Below are 17,609 nucleotides of genomic sequence, written 5' to 3'. Positions count from 1 at the left end.
TCAACAGTACAACGATTGAAATTTCTTTTGAGAGCCAAATTTTTTAAACTTAATCTTCTTCTAACGCCACTTCTTCAAAATAGACTCGCCCAGGCCGTGGTATTTTGTGGAAGAGCCATACTCAAGGGGCCAAAGAGCCGCATGTGGCTTGCGAGCCGCAGTTTGCCGACCACTGTCCTAGATTATCCAGGTGGGCCAGTCTCATCACATGGGCCCCTCAGCAGATGACTTTTTCCAGCTGAAGTAAGAAAAGATGCAGCAAAAGGGGCAGAAATTCCAACTGTGAGAAGATCTGAAACACCACCACTGGTTTGAGTGTGGAGACAGCAACATGACAAGGAACACAAACAGCCTTGAGGAGCTAAGAGCGGTTTCTGCTGACAGCCAGCAAGGACAAAGGGGCCTCAGGCCTATAACCTCAAGGAACTGGATTCAGCCAAAAGCTGATTCATGCCCAGAGCTTCCAGAAATGAACACATCCCTGCTTTCAGCTTTGTGAGACGCTAGCAGAGAACCCAGATGAGCCTTACCATACTCAAACTTCTGATCTACAGAACTAGGAGATGATAAACGAGTGTTGTTTTAAACTGTTACGTCTGGTCATTTGAAATAGGAAACTGTCCACCTAAGAAACATCCAAACCTGCAGGGAATTTTCATAAGCTTATTTGAGCCACACTATTGACATAGGCCAGGGAGCAAGACCTCAAATGCTCTGGAGAATGGCAGCTATTTCATACATTAAAATCAAAGAAGATGGAAAGAAGGTGCATGAAATCCATTGGTGGTAGCTTAAGGAGGCAGGAGAAAGCAAAGCAGGGAATTCTCTAGGTTTGGGTAAAAAGCAGAATGGAAACACATACATGATTGTTAATAGTTAACAATTACAGCACACAGAGATGGTATGCAGGGAATAGGATAGTTACGTCTTGTGTTCTGGTGCCTGCTGTTGTGCCTTCCAGGGGTCTAGAAAAGAACATTACTCTGGGATGTTGAAGGTATGTGATCCTACATGCATGAGAACAATGGACAGAGCTCACTTTAAAGTAAAGATTGATCTTTGCTAAGGAAACCACAGGCCTGAGACATGACTACCTGCTGTGACCTGCCCAATTAGGAATTTGTGATCAGACCAACCGGTGTGGTTCCTTTTGGTCACTGAGCTTGTCAGACCTGCCATCTGGCTCCCCTGAACTTGTCAAGCCCCTTTGAATTCACAAACTAATCCCCTGTTGTCGTGCCCATTTTACAGATACGGAAATTAAGGCAAAGCAAGGTTCAGTAACTTGAGTAGATCAGGGCTCAGACACAGTCAGTTGGATTCCAGAGCCTTATCTCTGAACCACACACTGTGCTGCCTCTCAAATGCACAACTGAATTCTAAGGCAGGAAGAGCAACTTCCCTAGCCCTACTACCGTGTTTCCCCGAAAATAAGACAGTGTCTTATGTTAATTTTTGCCCCCAAAGACACGCTAGGTCTTATTTTCAGGGGATGTCTTATTTTTCCATAAGAAGAATACGGTACACATTTATTGTTAAATGAAAATAAAGGAAATTTATTACCTGTATACGGTATGGTAGTACGGTAGTTGTCAACACAAACCAGACAAACTGTGAATCCTACAGTATCAAGAATTTACTCATTTATTCAATGACAATCATGTCATCATCTTCTGGAACATCATCATAACAATCCAATTCCTGAATTTCCTGGTGAATTTCTTGTGACTCCATTTCTTTCAGAATCAGTGGACCAAATCTCTCATGTTTAGCAATAGCACTGTCTTTAAATGAGTACTTCTTGTCAAGGTAGCCTGCTCGCAGTGCATTTGCAATGCAACTGTCAGTGATTTTCTCCCATGAATTCTTCACCCAAGTCACAACTTCTTGCAGTTTAGGTTTCACAAAGTTTCCACGCTGATTTCTCTCCATTCTATTTTCAGTGTAGTCATTAATTTCCATGCGCAAATTGTCTTTGAATGGCTTGTTTATTGCAATATCAAGAGTCTGGAGATAGGCCGTCATTCCTGTGGGAATCATTATCTGATCTATTTTTCTTTCGTGAAGAAATGTCTTCATGTCTTTAGCGCGGTGAGTGCTCGCTGCATCCCAGACTAGCAGACCTCTTTGGCTCCCTCGCATAACAAGCGGCAGCATTAAATCGACCCCCTTCCTTATAACTGCTTGTGTGGCCCAGGCTTTTTCAGTTTCAGGAATAAAAACGCCCAAAACACGTTCAATCTTTTCCTTCTTGCCCTTAGAAATGATTAAAGGTGGGATTTTAGTGCCATCCAGACGAATTGCCAAAATACAGGAAGCACGTGCACTTTCGTAAGCAGTGGAGGGAATGTACGCTAAGGAGGCACCCCGCTGTTCAATTGTTGTTTGAGATGATTGGCCCATAAACACTGCAGTTTCATCCATAGCAATCATGTTGGAAAGATTGTATTTAGAGAAGTCAGCATCATCAATAAAGGACTTGAATGCAAGTGCTCGCTTAATAACTTGAGTATCTTCCAACCTAAACAATGTTGTAGATCTTCTTAAAGACAGTTCACTTCGCTGAAGGAAATTATCCAGCCAGTGCTGTGATGCTTTGAAGTCTTCGGGGGATATGTCAAACTGTGGTGCCATTGCAAGGGCAAATTCTTGAATCTGAGCCCTATTCACAACCAAAGCCTTTGCTCTCCTGTCAACAACCCATTCACAGATCAGGTCTTCCAGCTCGGAAAATAATGGTTGCCGACCTGATCCACACTTGCGCTTTTTAGCATTTCCCTTGTCCACTTGTTCAATGAGGTTACCATACTCTGCTTGCCATTTTCAGACCAATCGGATACTCAACATCTTCTCTTTGCAGAAAGCAGTAAGATTTTGGCCCCAAGAGTCTTCCACGATTCCTTTCTTATACTCCACGGAGTAGCTTTTTCTTTTTGTGCTCATTTCTAGGGGTAAAAAAAAAAGAATTGGGGTATCAAGGTGGGGGGAGGGGGATCACTCAAAATGACACAGGGGGGGGTAGAGGGGGGAATAAAAATGGCACAGGAGAATCAGAGGGGGGATTACCATTTTAGTAACCCCTTTTGATCCTCCTGTGTCATTTTGATTGTCCCCTCTGATCCTCCTGTGTCATTTTGATTGTCCCCTCTGATCCTCCTGTGTCATTTTGATTGCCCCCTCTGATCCTCCTGTGTCATTTTAAGTGATCCCCCTCCCCCCACCCCTGTGCCACTGAACACCTTCACCAGACATCCCCCCTACCCCTTTATCAGACATTTACCCCCTGGGGCCTGCCTGGGGACTGTCACTGGGCTTGCTGGGGCCTGGATCTGGGCTGGAGCAGGGTCTGCCACTGACTGAGAATCTTCAGTCATCATGAAGGCGGCCGCGAGCATCAGGTAGTGTCACCAGAGACAGACCAGCACTCACCACCTTCGCTGCATCCCGTCCGCTCTAATCCTCCTGTTCTTCTACACGCATCTGCGAAAGTCTCCTCCTCTCTCCTGCCCCGCGCTCACCACTCACTCCGACCTCCGCTCCGCCTCCACACAGCAGTGACGTCAGGACTTCGTGTAATGTCACTGGTTGCTAGACGCCAGTCTGGGCAGCCCTAGCGACCAGTTTACGGTAAATTAATTTTCATTCTGAGACAGAGCCTGGGGCCTTATTTTCGGGGGATGCCTTATATTTCACTCAGAAGGAAACCTGTAAGTAGGTCTTATTTTCGGAGGATGTTTTATTTTCGGGGAACATGGTAGTTACCAGGGGGACACTTTTGAAGGTGGCTGCCTTGGGAACATGGCACCCCCTGTGGCCATTAGAATAGAATGCCTCATAGCCAGCCATACATAATATCCCATCCTCCTCACTGCCCTCTCTTCAACCCACCGAGCTTACGGGCGACAAAGACACGCATTTCCAAGGATGAGAAATTATGAATTTTAACAACTTTCCTCAAACATCTGCCAGACCAGTCTGAGCTACTGCATCTTCACAGCAAATTTAATCAAATCTAGAGTATGACTCTTTCAAAGGGTCAATGGACGGAAATACATAGTAATATAAAACTCTTCATATTTGCATAATAAGATTTAGCAAGTCTTATTCTTAAGTTTCATTTTCCTGTCACCCTATTACCATTACACTCATTTTTCTGGTGAGAAACAGGGGCACAGACTGGTTAGGTGGCCACCCTAGGTAAACACAGGTAAAGAGATACAAACCCACTTCTTCCTTCTCAAACTCAGAAACACCTCAGGAACTTTCCCCTGCACACCTATACATACAAAGTATACACTTTAATACATTAGGGGAAGCATTTGGCATAGTGGAAGGAGCACTGACCCTGAATCAGGTGATTCAAGTTCAAGTCAGCACTTAACCAATTCCTGTCTGTGTTACCACAGAAGGTAGCTCCATCTCGATGAGACTCAGTTCCTTCTGTATAATGGGGCTAAGGCTTACATGCCTTATGGGTTGTTGTAAGAATAAAATATTATGAGAAGCTCCTTGAAATTTCATGATGTGTTGGACACTTGCAGGTTTTATTGTTACAGCCCCCCTTTCAACTTAAAATTGGAATAATACACCTGATAACTATACAGTATTATGCATGTGAGGCTTTTATTGTTACTTATGAATAATGTCATGGAATGGGAACAAATAGTTCATGACTTGGCACCAGAAATAACATTACTCTAGGGCAGAGGTCGGCAAACTCATTAGTCAACAGAGCCAAATATCAACAGTACAACGATTGAAATTTCTTTTGAGAGCCAAATAGATAACTGAGATATCTATGCCCAAATAATAATCTAAAAGTTACACTAGTTCAATTCGGGGACTCATGGCATGTGTTTTTGTGATCTTAATATACTTTTCTTATTCAAGTCCTGATTCGGTTTATAAAGATATGAAAATCAGCCTGTATTTGTATGCTCCACAGCCAAACGTGAGATTAAAAACCTCTTTCACATAATCTTCAAAATTCTTAATGCCCCCAAGGCCAGTTCACTGAGATGGGCCACCAAGGCTTTCAGCCAAAGAAAGGGTCTGTGTTTACTGGGGCTGGCAGGTCTGGAACCTGCATCCCTAAAGTTAGCCTTGTCCTCCACAGCCATGGGGATTCCATTCCTCTTCTGTCTCTTAGTGACATGCTGAGAGTTCCTTACTAACTTCCTTTCTTTAAAAGCAATCTTTACCTTGAAAATTTGAACTTGGAATTATCCTTTCTCTCCACCCTGCACCTGCTTAAAAGGTGGGTGCTAAGGGGAAGGATAGAAAAAAAACCCACTGTTGCCAAAGCTGCTCCATAATTCCCCAGATCAAGGGACTCCCAAGGGACATGGCCCTCATCAAAGGTTTTCTTTCATCTCTTGTAGTGTCGTGGCACACATAGCAGGTAAAAAGGGCAGTGGCCCAAAACTTCCTTGTATACTTAAGTTAGGGAAATGCTGAGACAAGTGCAGTTACATAGAGAAAAAAAATAAGGCAGCAACCAACTCTAATGTGAGACTTTCTGTTAAAAAAATAAAAATAATGACAAAATGTCACTGCCTCTAATAGGTCTGTGCCTGACAGTTTATGTGTAAATCAGTTTTTGAAAATGAATTCCAATTTTAAGGGCAGCAGGGAACTTTCTGTTTAGAATAATCCTATGATTGATGTTCCTAAAGAAAAAGCTGTCATGTCAGTTATCTATTTTGTAAATTCGGAACTCTGTATAGCAAAGTCCATAATATTTGCACCCATATTTGTTCACATGTGTTTTACAATTAATGTGTATGGAGTGTAAGTGCACATGGAATGGGATGATGGAATGAAAGGTATGAATTCACAATGTGGCTCCATAAGACTCAGGTTCAAGCCTGGCCCTGCCATTGTCACATTGGGCACATTCCTCAAATTCTCTGATTCTCACAACACTGGTAAACTAGAGGTAACAAAGATTAAGAAACAAAGATGATACGGGTTTGTACATTGTAAAACAAACTCAAAACTGACATGATTTTTATGTTTATACATTAAAAAACAAAATTTGTTAGCGTGGGGAAAATACAAGGGGCGTGACCCTTGAAATCACAACGGTAGAATGTTTTAAATATGGTTTTAAAATACCAACAGAGGCAGAACAGAATTTCAGTAATTTAGCACTTAATTGGTTCTAGTAAAAGGCAGGCTTTTCCCTGCAACTCACCCCATGGGCTTCCCACCATGAGCCTTTGTAAAGCCGGGCTTGGCATTCACCCAGACTTAGTTGAGAGGAGCCTGCAAAACCCAGACTGTTTGTGGTGGGCAGCATTGAAACCAGCCCTGAAGAGACTTCCTACATTCAGGTCTCCTCCTGCTTTGAGTCCATTGTACTTCCTTAGGCCTTTCAATGACCATTTTGAACACAGCATCTTTGAGAGTTACTTTGCTTTGTTTGTTAGTCCAGGAGCTCACAAATGGCCCCAACTGTGGGAAATAAAAAGCAAATGAGGAAAAGGAAGTCTTTTACAGAGAAACACTTGTTCTGACTGTAGATTAGGCTCAGGACAAAGCAAGCAGAAAGAGGCCAGCTTTTCAAGAGCACATCGACTTTGGAACTTCCTAAAGGTCAGGGCAGGCTTGCTGCTGTAAAGGCTTCTGTACCCTCATTGCTGTAACTGCTTCTGTGAACACAAATATTTTAGCATCTTGACTAAGTTAACTTGAACTTTTTAAAGGAAAGAATTGACATTCAGAGAATGTAGTAGACTTTCCAAGGACAGTGGAGATAAAAACAATACCAAAAACTCTATAGGCACACTTCTCACTCCTTTTTCTGCCTTAAACCACAGGCAAAGCTTGTGCCCACGTCAGGGTCACACCCATGGGCAAGTGGTCCTGGCACAGAGGTGAGAACCAGGACCTACTTCTCTCACTCAAAAAAGCACGTCTAGCCCTAACCAGTTTGGCTCAGTGGATAGAGCGTCGGCCTGCTGACTGAAAGGTCCCAGATTCGATTCCGGTGAAGGGCATGTACCTTGGTTGCGGGCACATCCCCAGTAGGAGGTGTGCAGGAGGCAACTGATCGATGTTTCTCTCTCATTGATGTTTCTAACTCTCTATCCCTCTCCCTTCCTCTCTGTAAAAAAATCAATAAAATATATATTTTTTAAAAAGGCATGTCTGGGCCAACATGCAGTTATGAAGATAACCATGCTAAGTTTATGTTTAAAAGTAAACAATTTTCTGGAATGCATCCAAATGCCTGCCTATCATTTAATGGCGATCACAAAAGGCATGCCCATTAGTCAGGAATAAGACAAGAATGTCACTATTTCCACTGCTGTCTAAGTAGTGCCTTACGTATTAGTCCATGCAATTTGCGTTATAGGAACTATAAAGAAAAAGGTAACATGATACCTATTGCATGTAGCATAATTATGTGTCAGAAAGGCTCAAAAGAGTGAATGGAAAAACTACTGGAAGTGATAAGAAAATTTAGTAAAGTGACAAGTTATAAATTTAACTTACAAAACTCAATAGCCTACGTTTATAGCAAAAAAAAAAAAAATAGTAAAAAGATAGTGCAATGGAAAAGAAGACTATTTAAGATAGCACATGCATAAATTGTAAAAAATGTTCAAAACCTATTTGAGAAAAATTAAATCACCTCTGAAAAACAAAACAGTATATTTGAGCAAATGAAAAAAGACAAACTATGTTTTTGGGTAGGAAGACTCCATCCTAAAGAAACCATTTCTCCTTTAGCATAACCCCAATTTAAAATGCTTCACATTCTGGCAGGTGCTATGCAGGTGGATTATCAAGTTCATTTGGAAGAACAATCAAGAATAGCCAGGAAAACCCTGAAAAAGAACAAAGAGGGGACCTAGCTTTTCCAAATAATTAAAATGTGCTGAAAAGCCTCTGTAATTAAAATACTGGATAGTGATGCTTGAAAAGACTGGTAAACCAATGGAACAAAATAGAAAAGCCTGATGTGCACCATTTGAATGTATAAATTTAGTATACAATAACATGGCTTCTTAAATTTCTGGGAAAGTGTTGTTCTAAAAAGTGGCATTGAAATAAATGGAGAGCCACGTGGGGAGAAAAATAAAACTGGATCCATTCCTCACATAATATACCAGGAAAAATTCCAAATGGATTAGAGATGGAAATGTAAGTAAAGGGAACATGTAAATGTTATTTATAAAAAATGAGTGTGTTCACTCTAGCTTAGAAATGTAGAAAATGTTCTAAACTATGACTTAAGGTCCAGAAACAACAAGGGAAAAGATTGATGTATTCAATTACATGACCACAAAAATAAAAAAAACTTTGCATAGCAAAACATCTCCCTGAGCAAAATAAAGATAAATGACAAAATTGAAAACATTTGCCATTTATATCATCATATTTTCCAAAAATAAAGGCAAAGACCATTTCACTCATAGAAGAATGATCTGATATAATTTTAACAGAAAAAGAAATGGAGTGGTAAAAAAGAAGGAAGTCTTACCATTTGCAATAGCATGGATGGACCTGGAGAGTATTATGCTAAGTGAAATAGGCTAGTCAGAGAAAGACAAGTATCCATGATATCATTCATATATGGAATCTTATGAACAAAATAAACTGATGAACAAAATAGATCCAGAGACATAGGACCATGAAACAGACAGGAATTTCATAGGGAAGGTAGTGGTGGGGGGATGGTAGAGAGATTAATAGGGGAATTTATATGCATACTAGAGGCCTGGTGCATGAATTTGTGCACCAGTGGGGTCCCTCAGCCTGGCCTGAGGGATCAGACCAAAACCGGCTCTCTGACATCCCCGTAGGGGTCCAAGATTGCAAGAGGATGCAGGCCGGGCCAAGGGACCCCACCAGTGCATGATCAGGGGCCGGGATGGGCCACAGGAGGGCTCCAGAGTATGTCCAGCCTGTCTCACTCAGTCCCAATCCGCTGGACCCCAGCAGCAAGCTAACCTACCTGTCAGAGCATCTGCCCCCTGGTGGTCAGTGCACATCATAGCGAGCAGTTGAGTGGCTTTAGCATATCATTAGCATATTATGGTTTGATTGGTTGAATGTATGACTGGACAACTGGACACTTAGCATATTAGGCTTTTATTATATAGGACTAGAGGCCCGGTGCATGAAAATTCATGCACTGGAGGGGGGTCCCTCAGCCCGGCCTGCCCTCTCTCACAGTCCGGGAGCCCTCAGAGGTGGGAGGCGACCTGGTGATCAGGGGAAGGCGACGCCCCATCACACCTCTTCTGCTGCCACTGCCAGCAGCGCAAGCCTTGGCCAGCCCTGGATGGCTGGGTAGCCACCATCCGAGGCTTGCCTGGGCTTCGATCCGGCCCTGGGAAGCTGGGGGCTGAGGGGACTGGGGGACTCAAGAGGCAGGTGCACAAAGTGGCCGGGCCTGCCCCCAGGCCTGCCACCCTGGCAGGGCTGAGGGGACTGGGCGCCACCATCTTGTGGCTGTGGGCACTGCCATCTTTGAGGGTGGGGCAGTCAATTAGCATATTCCCTCCTTATTGGCTGTGGGCACCACCATCTTTGCAATGGCGTGAGGGTCAATTAGCATATTCCCTCTTTATCAGATATGATATGCGTAGCCCATGGACACAGATAATAGTGTGGAAAAGGCTTGGTAGGAGTGGGTGTGGGGTGAAGGGAGTTAGTGGAAAAAAACCAAAGGGGACTTCTGTAATACTTTCAACAATAAAGACAAATTTAAATAAATGAATGAATAGAAAAAAAAGAAAAGAAAATGTAAATGACTCTTAAACATATGAAAAGGAAAAGATACTCAACCCTACTCATAGTAAGAGAAAAGTAATGAAAACCATATTGAAATGCCATTTCTCAACTATCAGGTTAGCAAAAAATCCAAATTTTACTGCATAGGTACTCTGTTGGCAAGGCTGTGGGAAGACAGTCACTCTCATACACAGGGTAGGGCAAACGCAGGTATACAGTTGTTTGTTTGGAAAAATGATACAATAATTGATAAATAATAATAGAATAAACTATTATCTAATGATACTCTGTTTTATGTACTCACAACTGTAAACCTACTTTTGCCCCACCCTGTGTTGCTCTGGGAATGCCGAATGATAACACTTTTGGGTAAGGGGATATGGAATTATCACCCAAAATTGAATGAGCATTTCTCCTTTGATCCAGTAATCCCAAAACTAGGGTTCCAAATACTAATATATACTAGCAAAAGTATGAAAAGACATGGGCACAAGGCTCTTCATTATATACCCTAAGACAAAAGCGGGGAACATTTTAAATGAACATCAGTAGAGGATTGATTGAATTAACTGTGATTTATCTACCCATTGGAAGAATATTTCTAAACTGCTGTGGACTGACCTTCAGGATATAATGAAGTGGCATATTGACATTTTGGGTCAGATAGTTCTTTATTGTGGGGAACTGTCCTCTGCATTGTAGAACACTTAGCACATAGAGAAGAACTAATCTAAGTGATTTTAAAGGTATTAATTTGACTGTATATCCCAGCAGAATAAATCCTGAGGACAAAAACAACTGCAAAATAATACTAAATTGTTTTGAATGGCCATAATTATAAAGTAATTATAATAACAATGTTGGCATTGTTATGCTTAGGTTTTGTTCTTGTGTTTCAAATAAAACAATGAGTAATTATGGTGATGTCATTGAGCATGAGAAATTTCAGCATGGGAAAACAAAGATACAAATATTAAAAAAACATTAATTAAATAAAAATCTTGATGCCCTAATTTTAAATTGGAGGTATCAATATCAACTCATGAAGTAATTATTAGAAACAAAGAACTTTTGCTCTGGCCCTGTGCTCAGTGGTTAGAGTGCCGGCAGCACACCAAAAAGTCGTGGGTTCATTCCAGTGAAGGGCACCTACCTGGGCTGCAGGTTCCATCCTTGGCCCCAGTTGGACCGCATGCTGGTGTCAACCAATCAATGTATCTCTCTTACATCCATGCTTTTCTCTCCCCGTCCCTCCCTTCCCCCCTTCCATTCTCTCTAAAAATCAATGGGAAAAATATCCTTGGGTGAGGATTAACAAAGAAGCAAAAAACTTTGCTGATTATGTCCACTGAATAAAAGCTAGACACAATAGCAGATCTAGCAGCAATGAACATCCCTAGTACCACATCGTCATCTCTAAATGCCCCTTCTAACTGAAAAGTAACCAACACTTTTTGAAGAAATGGATAATTCAGGACTGGGGTTAGAAAATGTACAAGATGACCTTGGAAAAAAATACTGGTGGAAATTATTGGAAAGCAAGTAAGCTATCAAAGACTACAGTAGTTGTGTCAAAATATCATAAGAGTCAATTTGAAGAGGTTCTCACTGACCAAGGAAGGGCCATTTGTGCATCAGTAACTTTAATGGACAGAAACATATCAGATGTGATTAAATTCAGAAGTTCATAATGATGCTTGAAAAAAAAATACTTCACTGATCACTTTGGGAGGAGCTGAAGAACCAGATCATTACTTTTGAAATGATAAATAGAGGAAAAAGAAGTATTTATGCTGCTGTTCCGACAGGAAGCATACATCAGAGTAACCAAAGAGTTCTTTTTAGAGCTCCTCCAGCTAATAAGTGAGAAAGAAATCGTAGAACTAAAACATTACCATTTTGCATTTTAATGAGTTAATGTTATGTATACAATGATCATCAATGGCTGTTAATATCACATAACCAGAGGGAGAACCAGGTATTATGTGTCTCCGTATGGAAGTACACTGTATCACTCATGAAGTATTTTTGTCAAAGAAAAAGGAGGAGGGGGAAATTAAACTTGAATCTTATCAAGCCTCCTATATTAAACTACCAATGTATAAGTAATACCAGGGACAGTGAGACCTATAGAAAAAAAACACAGTGATGGAATGAGTGAAATTCAGACGGTGGAAACCATAAAGATAAAATGGCTCAGTTTGTTCAATGCCAAAGATAACAACATAAAAATTGCAAGGAAATAAAGGGGAAATCTATATATTAAAAGACATCAAGCAAATGCAATGTTTGGATCCTATTTGCATATCCTGATTAAAAGAAACTATGAAATATGTATACATATATATGTATAATACAAATGTACATAGCATTTTAAAAAGCAATTATAGAGAGATGAACACTAACTGAATATTTAATGACAATAAGAAATTAGTTCTCTCTGTGTAGATGCAATAATGGTATTGTGTGTATTTAAGAGTCCTGTCATTTAGAGACACACTGAAATTACATGATGGCTGGGATTTGCTTCAAAATAATATGGGGGTGCAGGTGGGGATGAAACAAGGTTAAGCCATGAATTCCTTATTGTCAAAGCTGAGCAATGAATACATGAGGGTTCATTAAGTGATGACTTTTATAACTGCCTGAACATTTTTATAAGAAAATGACTTATAAAGGAACACAAGTTAGGAACTTCGTATTTCACTGTCATACTCTTTATTCAACATGTCCCTTCTGAAAGAGAGCCGCCATGTGTGGACACTGCAGTTGAGAAGCTCTGCTTGCTCTGAGAAGGCCACCCCTGTGTCCACTCCTCCATCCTCAGTCTCTTCTGTTCCTGTCCTACTTCTGTCCCTGCCTCCACATTAAGTCCACTATGAGGAGCACGTAACAAGAACCTAAGATAATAGGAACGGCCCTGGCTGGTTTAGTTCCATCGATAGAGCATCTGCCTGTGGACTGAAGGGTCCCAGGTTTGATGCTGGTTAAGGGCACAGGCCTGGGTTGCAGGCTCAACCCTCAGTAGGGGGCGAGCAGGAGGCAGCCGATCAGTGATTCTCTCTCATCATTGATGTTTCTATCTCTCTCTCCTCCCTTCCTCTCTGATATATATACACTGAGTGGCCAGATTATTATGATCTCTGAATGCATAATATTCTGGCCACTCAGTGTATATCCTATATAATAAAAGGCTAATATGCAAATTGTCCCCTCGACCAGGAGTTCAACCAGCAGGCAGGCTGGCCAACCGCCCATGTCCCCTCCCCCTGGCCAGGCTGGCTGGACCCCAACCATGCACGAATTCATGCACCCGGCCTCTAATATATATATACTGAGTGGCCAGATTATTATGCATTCAGAGATCATATATATGTATATATGATCAATATATATATATATATATATATATATATATATATATATATATATATATGTACACAATATGGCTTTAAAAGAAAATAGGAATGAAACACACTGAAGTCAAGTCACCTTGTGGTCTCTCACATGGTGCCTCAAGTGACCCTGTGGAGTTGTCATCCCTGGGGGCAAGCTTAGCTATTCAGTTAATAGTGAGAGTATTGATCAGCTGTAGTGTATGTCCCTGCCACTGTGAACTCCTGGTTTACTGTCAACCTCTAATTACAGAGTATTTTCATACAAGAACTTCCTACACGTTGAGATAGCTGCTCCAAGCTGGGATCCAAGGACCGGGCGGGAAGAAAGAGGGCGTTGACATTAGTCCTCACTCTTGTCTTCTTTTAACTATAGGTATTTATCAAAGTGCTGGATAATAATGATAATGGCCCGGAATTCTCTCAGCCGAGTTACGATGTGACAATTTCCGAGGACATGCTCCCGGACACAGAGATACTGCAGATCGAGGCCACAGACCGAGATGAGAAGCACAAGCTGAGCTACACGGTGCACAGCAGCATCGACGCCGCCAGCATGAGAAAATTCCGGATGGACCCCAGCACCGGCGTGCTCTACACTGCCGAGCGGCTGGACCATGAGGCCCAGGACAAGCACATCCTCAACGTCATGGTAGGCCCAAACGCTTAATTGCTCTCCTGGCAGGATCACTGACCCCTCGAGACACACACCTTAGTCTCCAGACGTCCAAGGCCCATCAGTTTTGTAAGCAGTGGGAAACCTGGTCTCTTCACAGCAGGGCTGCCTTCATTTTCGCCTTTTTCTTTCAGTGAGGAATTACTATTGTTAGGCAGCGACTCCATATTTTTTGCCAAACTGAAACTTGAGATGAATTCTACAGACAGTGGCTGCTCAGTAAATGCTGCCGACAGACTGACTTGAGAGGGAGGAACAGGCCGTGTTTCCATAAATTTCCCAGTGTGCATAGTATTGGTTCACATCCAGAAGATTTTGTAGAAAAGTTTAAAAGAAGTTCCTTGAGAAGTTAATCACAATGGTAATCCTTTACTGAACCTATGCCGTGCTCGGGCCTTGGACACATTTAGAGAATTGGTTTATTACCGTTGCTCCGGCATTGACCTTGTAGTAATACCAGTGCACAAAAAAGAACTCAAACTCACTGAAGCCTACAGAGAGCCTTAAACATGCATGTGGGTTCACGAGGCCTCCAAATTATGTAGACGTTGCTTTCATTTTAAAGTGGAGTTTGCCTAGTTCCCATAATTGGGAGGTAAAGACTAACAAGAAGCCTCCTTGGTTCGTTTATGGCCTAAAATCTGTCCCTATAATCCCCCAAGAACCCTAGAGGCAATTGCACAGCCTCTGCCTACAGAGCCCTCCTGGGTTCCTTAAGACCAGGAGTTATAACAGAGGCTTAAACCCGTGTACTGCTGGGCTTTAAAACATGCCAAGACACTACCAATTCCCAAGCCGCTGGAATTCATATTCTTCTAAGTGCTACTCCTCCTTCCCAAGTCCAGAAACCTCTCCGGACCAGAGGAAACCGGAGTGCCGTGCCCTCGGCAATGGTTTCCAGCTGAGACCCCAGGGAACAGAAGAGACACTCGGGAATCGTCAAATCCATCGCTCTGACCACCATTCATCCATTCATTAGATATTTCTCCAGCACCTAGTGTGTACCAAACAATGTCCTAGGCACCAAAGATATAAAGTAGACAAAGTCCCAGCACCCTTGGGCATTCATGTGGAATAGACCTCGATTTCAGTAAGCCCCAAATACAAAGTCCAGCCTTGGGTGTGAGGGCCAGCCTACAGACAGGGAAATCCAGCGCACTCACCAGATTGCTTTTAGGCACCATAATTTGAAAGATGTTCAATTTTAGGCACCATAATTTGAAAGATGTGAAAAATTAGAAAATGTACCGAGAAGAGCACAGGGTAACCAAACTGAATTTTGAGTTACATTGTGACAATTTCTTCAGGGGCAGGAACCTTATGCCGGTGACTAACTCCATTCTTATGATTCTTCAAGTCATTTCTGTTCATTCTTTCCTTAACAAACTCAAAATTCAGTTTGGTTACCCTGTGCTCTTCTCAGTACATTTTCTAATTTTTCACATCTTTCAAATTATGGTGCCTAAAATTGAACAAATGGAAAGGACACATTTGATCATTGCTACATAAAATTGCTTCAGAATCATGTGGTTAGAGTTAAAGAGTTGTTTATTTGCAAGCTTTTGCCATATGCAAAAGAGGGGAAACTTGAAAGCAGTCAGGCAGGCTCCTTGGTGAAGTGAAAATGGGGTCTCACATTTTAGAAGTTAAGATTCAGTTCATCTTCCCAGTGAACAGGGTTCTCTCCCCTTACTGGGTCTCTGTCTATGTTGTTCTTTTTGCCTGAGATACGTGCCCACAACCATCAATACCATTTTACCACTTGTACTTATTTCTGTTACCTCTTCCAAAAAGCTGAATAGAAAGTGAAGTGCCTCTCACTAGTCCCATCCTGGCACTTACCACTGGGCAGAGGGGCTGTCTGTTTAATAGTTTGCGTTCCCCAGTCAACTATAAAGTTCTTGAAGTCAGGGACTGCATCTAATTCACCATTGAACCAGCAGAGTCAATTCTGGAGCTTAACAGATAATAGGTGGCAATAAGTGTTCAATGAATGAATGCATGAGTGAGTGAATGAGTGAATGAATGAATGAATGAATGACAGTGCCTACATTGCATTCATTAATTCCACTTTTTAGTTTCCTCTTTAGAAGAGGCTCCATCCACCATTCGATTAGCAGCTATTTGCACAAATGAGTGGTAGTGGCTGTGTGAGGGGGGCCAGAAGAAACTGCTGTGTTTGTGATATCCAGGCATCAGTTCCATAAACACAGACCAAACATCAGGCATAACACTGAGTAATAAAGAGAATGTGGTCCCTGCTCTCAGTTTATTATCTGACTTGATAATACTACCATTTATTGAGCACCTACTATGTGCCTGGGACTGGGTCAAACACTTTGTGTACATTATGTCATTTTGTTTTCACTACAGACATCGCCATGTGAGTTCTTTGCAACATAAGATTTTAGTCCTACTGCTTCTTGTTATTTTGCCTAAAGGTCAGAGATCAGGAGTTTCCTTATCGAAGAAACTTGGCCCGAGTCATTGTGAATGTGGAAGATGCTAATGATCACAGTCCTTATTTTACCAACCCACTGTATGAAGCATCTGTGTTTGAATCGGCTGCTCTGGGATCAGCTGTTCTGCAAGTGACGGCTCTGGACAAAGACAAAGGGGAAAATGCAGAACTCATATATACCATAGAAGCAGGTGAGAGCTGTTGCACTGATTGCAGCATAATGCATGGCACTGGACCCTCTGGTATTTACAACCTTGTCAAATTCACGTGGTTATGGCTGGAACGTCTCCAACTGATTTTTTTTTTTGCCAAGCAACTGCCCCATTTGCATGATGGTGATGTATAAAGTTCTTGGCATTTCAGTCATACGTTTTCCATCATAGACAGCAAGGAAAGAGTTGCCTTTTATTAGGTTCAATCTCAGATTTTTCTGGAATGGAAAAGAGAGAAGAAATGTGTAGTAAGCTCGGTGTCTTTTACTTATGGGTCAACAAGTCATGGTCACAGACTGAAAAAAACCAAAGCCTCCCATCATCTGAGGGCTGCCAGGCAGCTCTGTGAATGAACCTCACATGTCTTTGTTTACTTGTCAGTGGCTGGGCTGTGGGCTTCAGAGATTCCTATGCCCCCACCTTTGACAAAAATTAACTTCATTGGAAGTGATCTGAGTAGCAGAGTAGTTGTTAGGTACTAAACTGCCTGCTTAACCCAACAGATAAATAAATACAGACTCACCTGCTGGCATGGCTCAGTGCTTGAGCATCAACCTATGAACTAGGCAGTCGCTGTTCGATTCCCATTCAGGGCACACACTGGGTTGCAGGCTCTATCCCCAGTGGGAGGTGTGCAGGAGGCAGCTGGTCAATGATTCTCTCTCATCATTGATGTTTCTATCTTTCTCTCCCTCTCCCTTCCTCTCTGAAACATATATATATATATATATATATATATATATATATATATATATATGTAACTAAAATAGATATATATGTATATATATGTGTATATATATATATAACTCTGTGTGTGTATATATATTTAAAAATAAATAAATACACTCTTGTTTTGTTAAATTTGAGATTTTTAAAAAAAATTGATTTTAACATCTATAAGCAGGACCATAGTTTATTGATGGTTTGAGGATGGACCACTAAAAAAACTGATGACAGAAGACATAAATGTCCTATCAAAGGAGAGGAAAGGATAGAACTGTGAACCTAAAAATTACAAATATCATTTATCTACTCTATTTTCCCTTTTCCTCTCCTTCTTCTTTGGAATATTCAAGCCACATATTTCCAAAATGTTCTGCAACATTATGTCTGTCACG

The 17,609-nt window shown here is 41.6% G+C and overlaps 1 protein-coding gene across 3 annotated transcripts in view; it reads left to right on the top strand.

Annotated features, from left to right (window-relative positions):
- The window catches only part of FAT3 (FAT atypical cadherin 3), a gene marked incomplete at its 5' end in the record, with an annotated part of 523,102 nt that overhangs the window by 405,688 nt on the left and 99,805 nt on the right, over positions 1-17,609 (top strand). For all 3 annotated transcript variants that reach the window (XM_080642977.1, XM_080642978.1, XM_080642976.1), the window contains 2 exons: positions 13,519-13,794; positions 16,260-16,470. In XM_080642977.1, the coding sequence (XP_080499103.1) occupies positions 13,519-13,794; positions 16,260-16,470 (487 nt within the window). The remainder of the gene's footprint in view (positions 1-13,518; positions 13,795-16,259; positions 16,471-17,609) is intronic.

Source organism: Plecotus auritus (assembly GCF_963455305.1).
Source record: "Plecotus auritus genome assembly, chromosome: 9".
Lineage (NCBI taxonomy): Eukaryota > Metazoa > Chordata > Mammalia > Chiroptera > Vespertilionidae > Plecotus > Plecotus auritus.
Note: the sequence above shows the minus strand (reverse complement) of the source record. Positions and strands in the feature narration are given on the sequence as shown.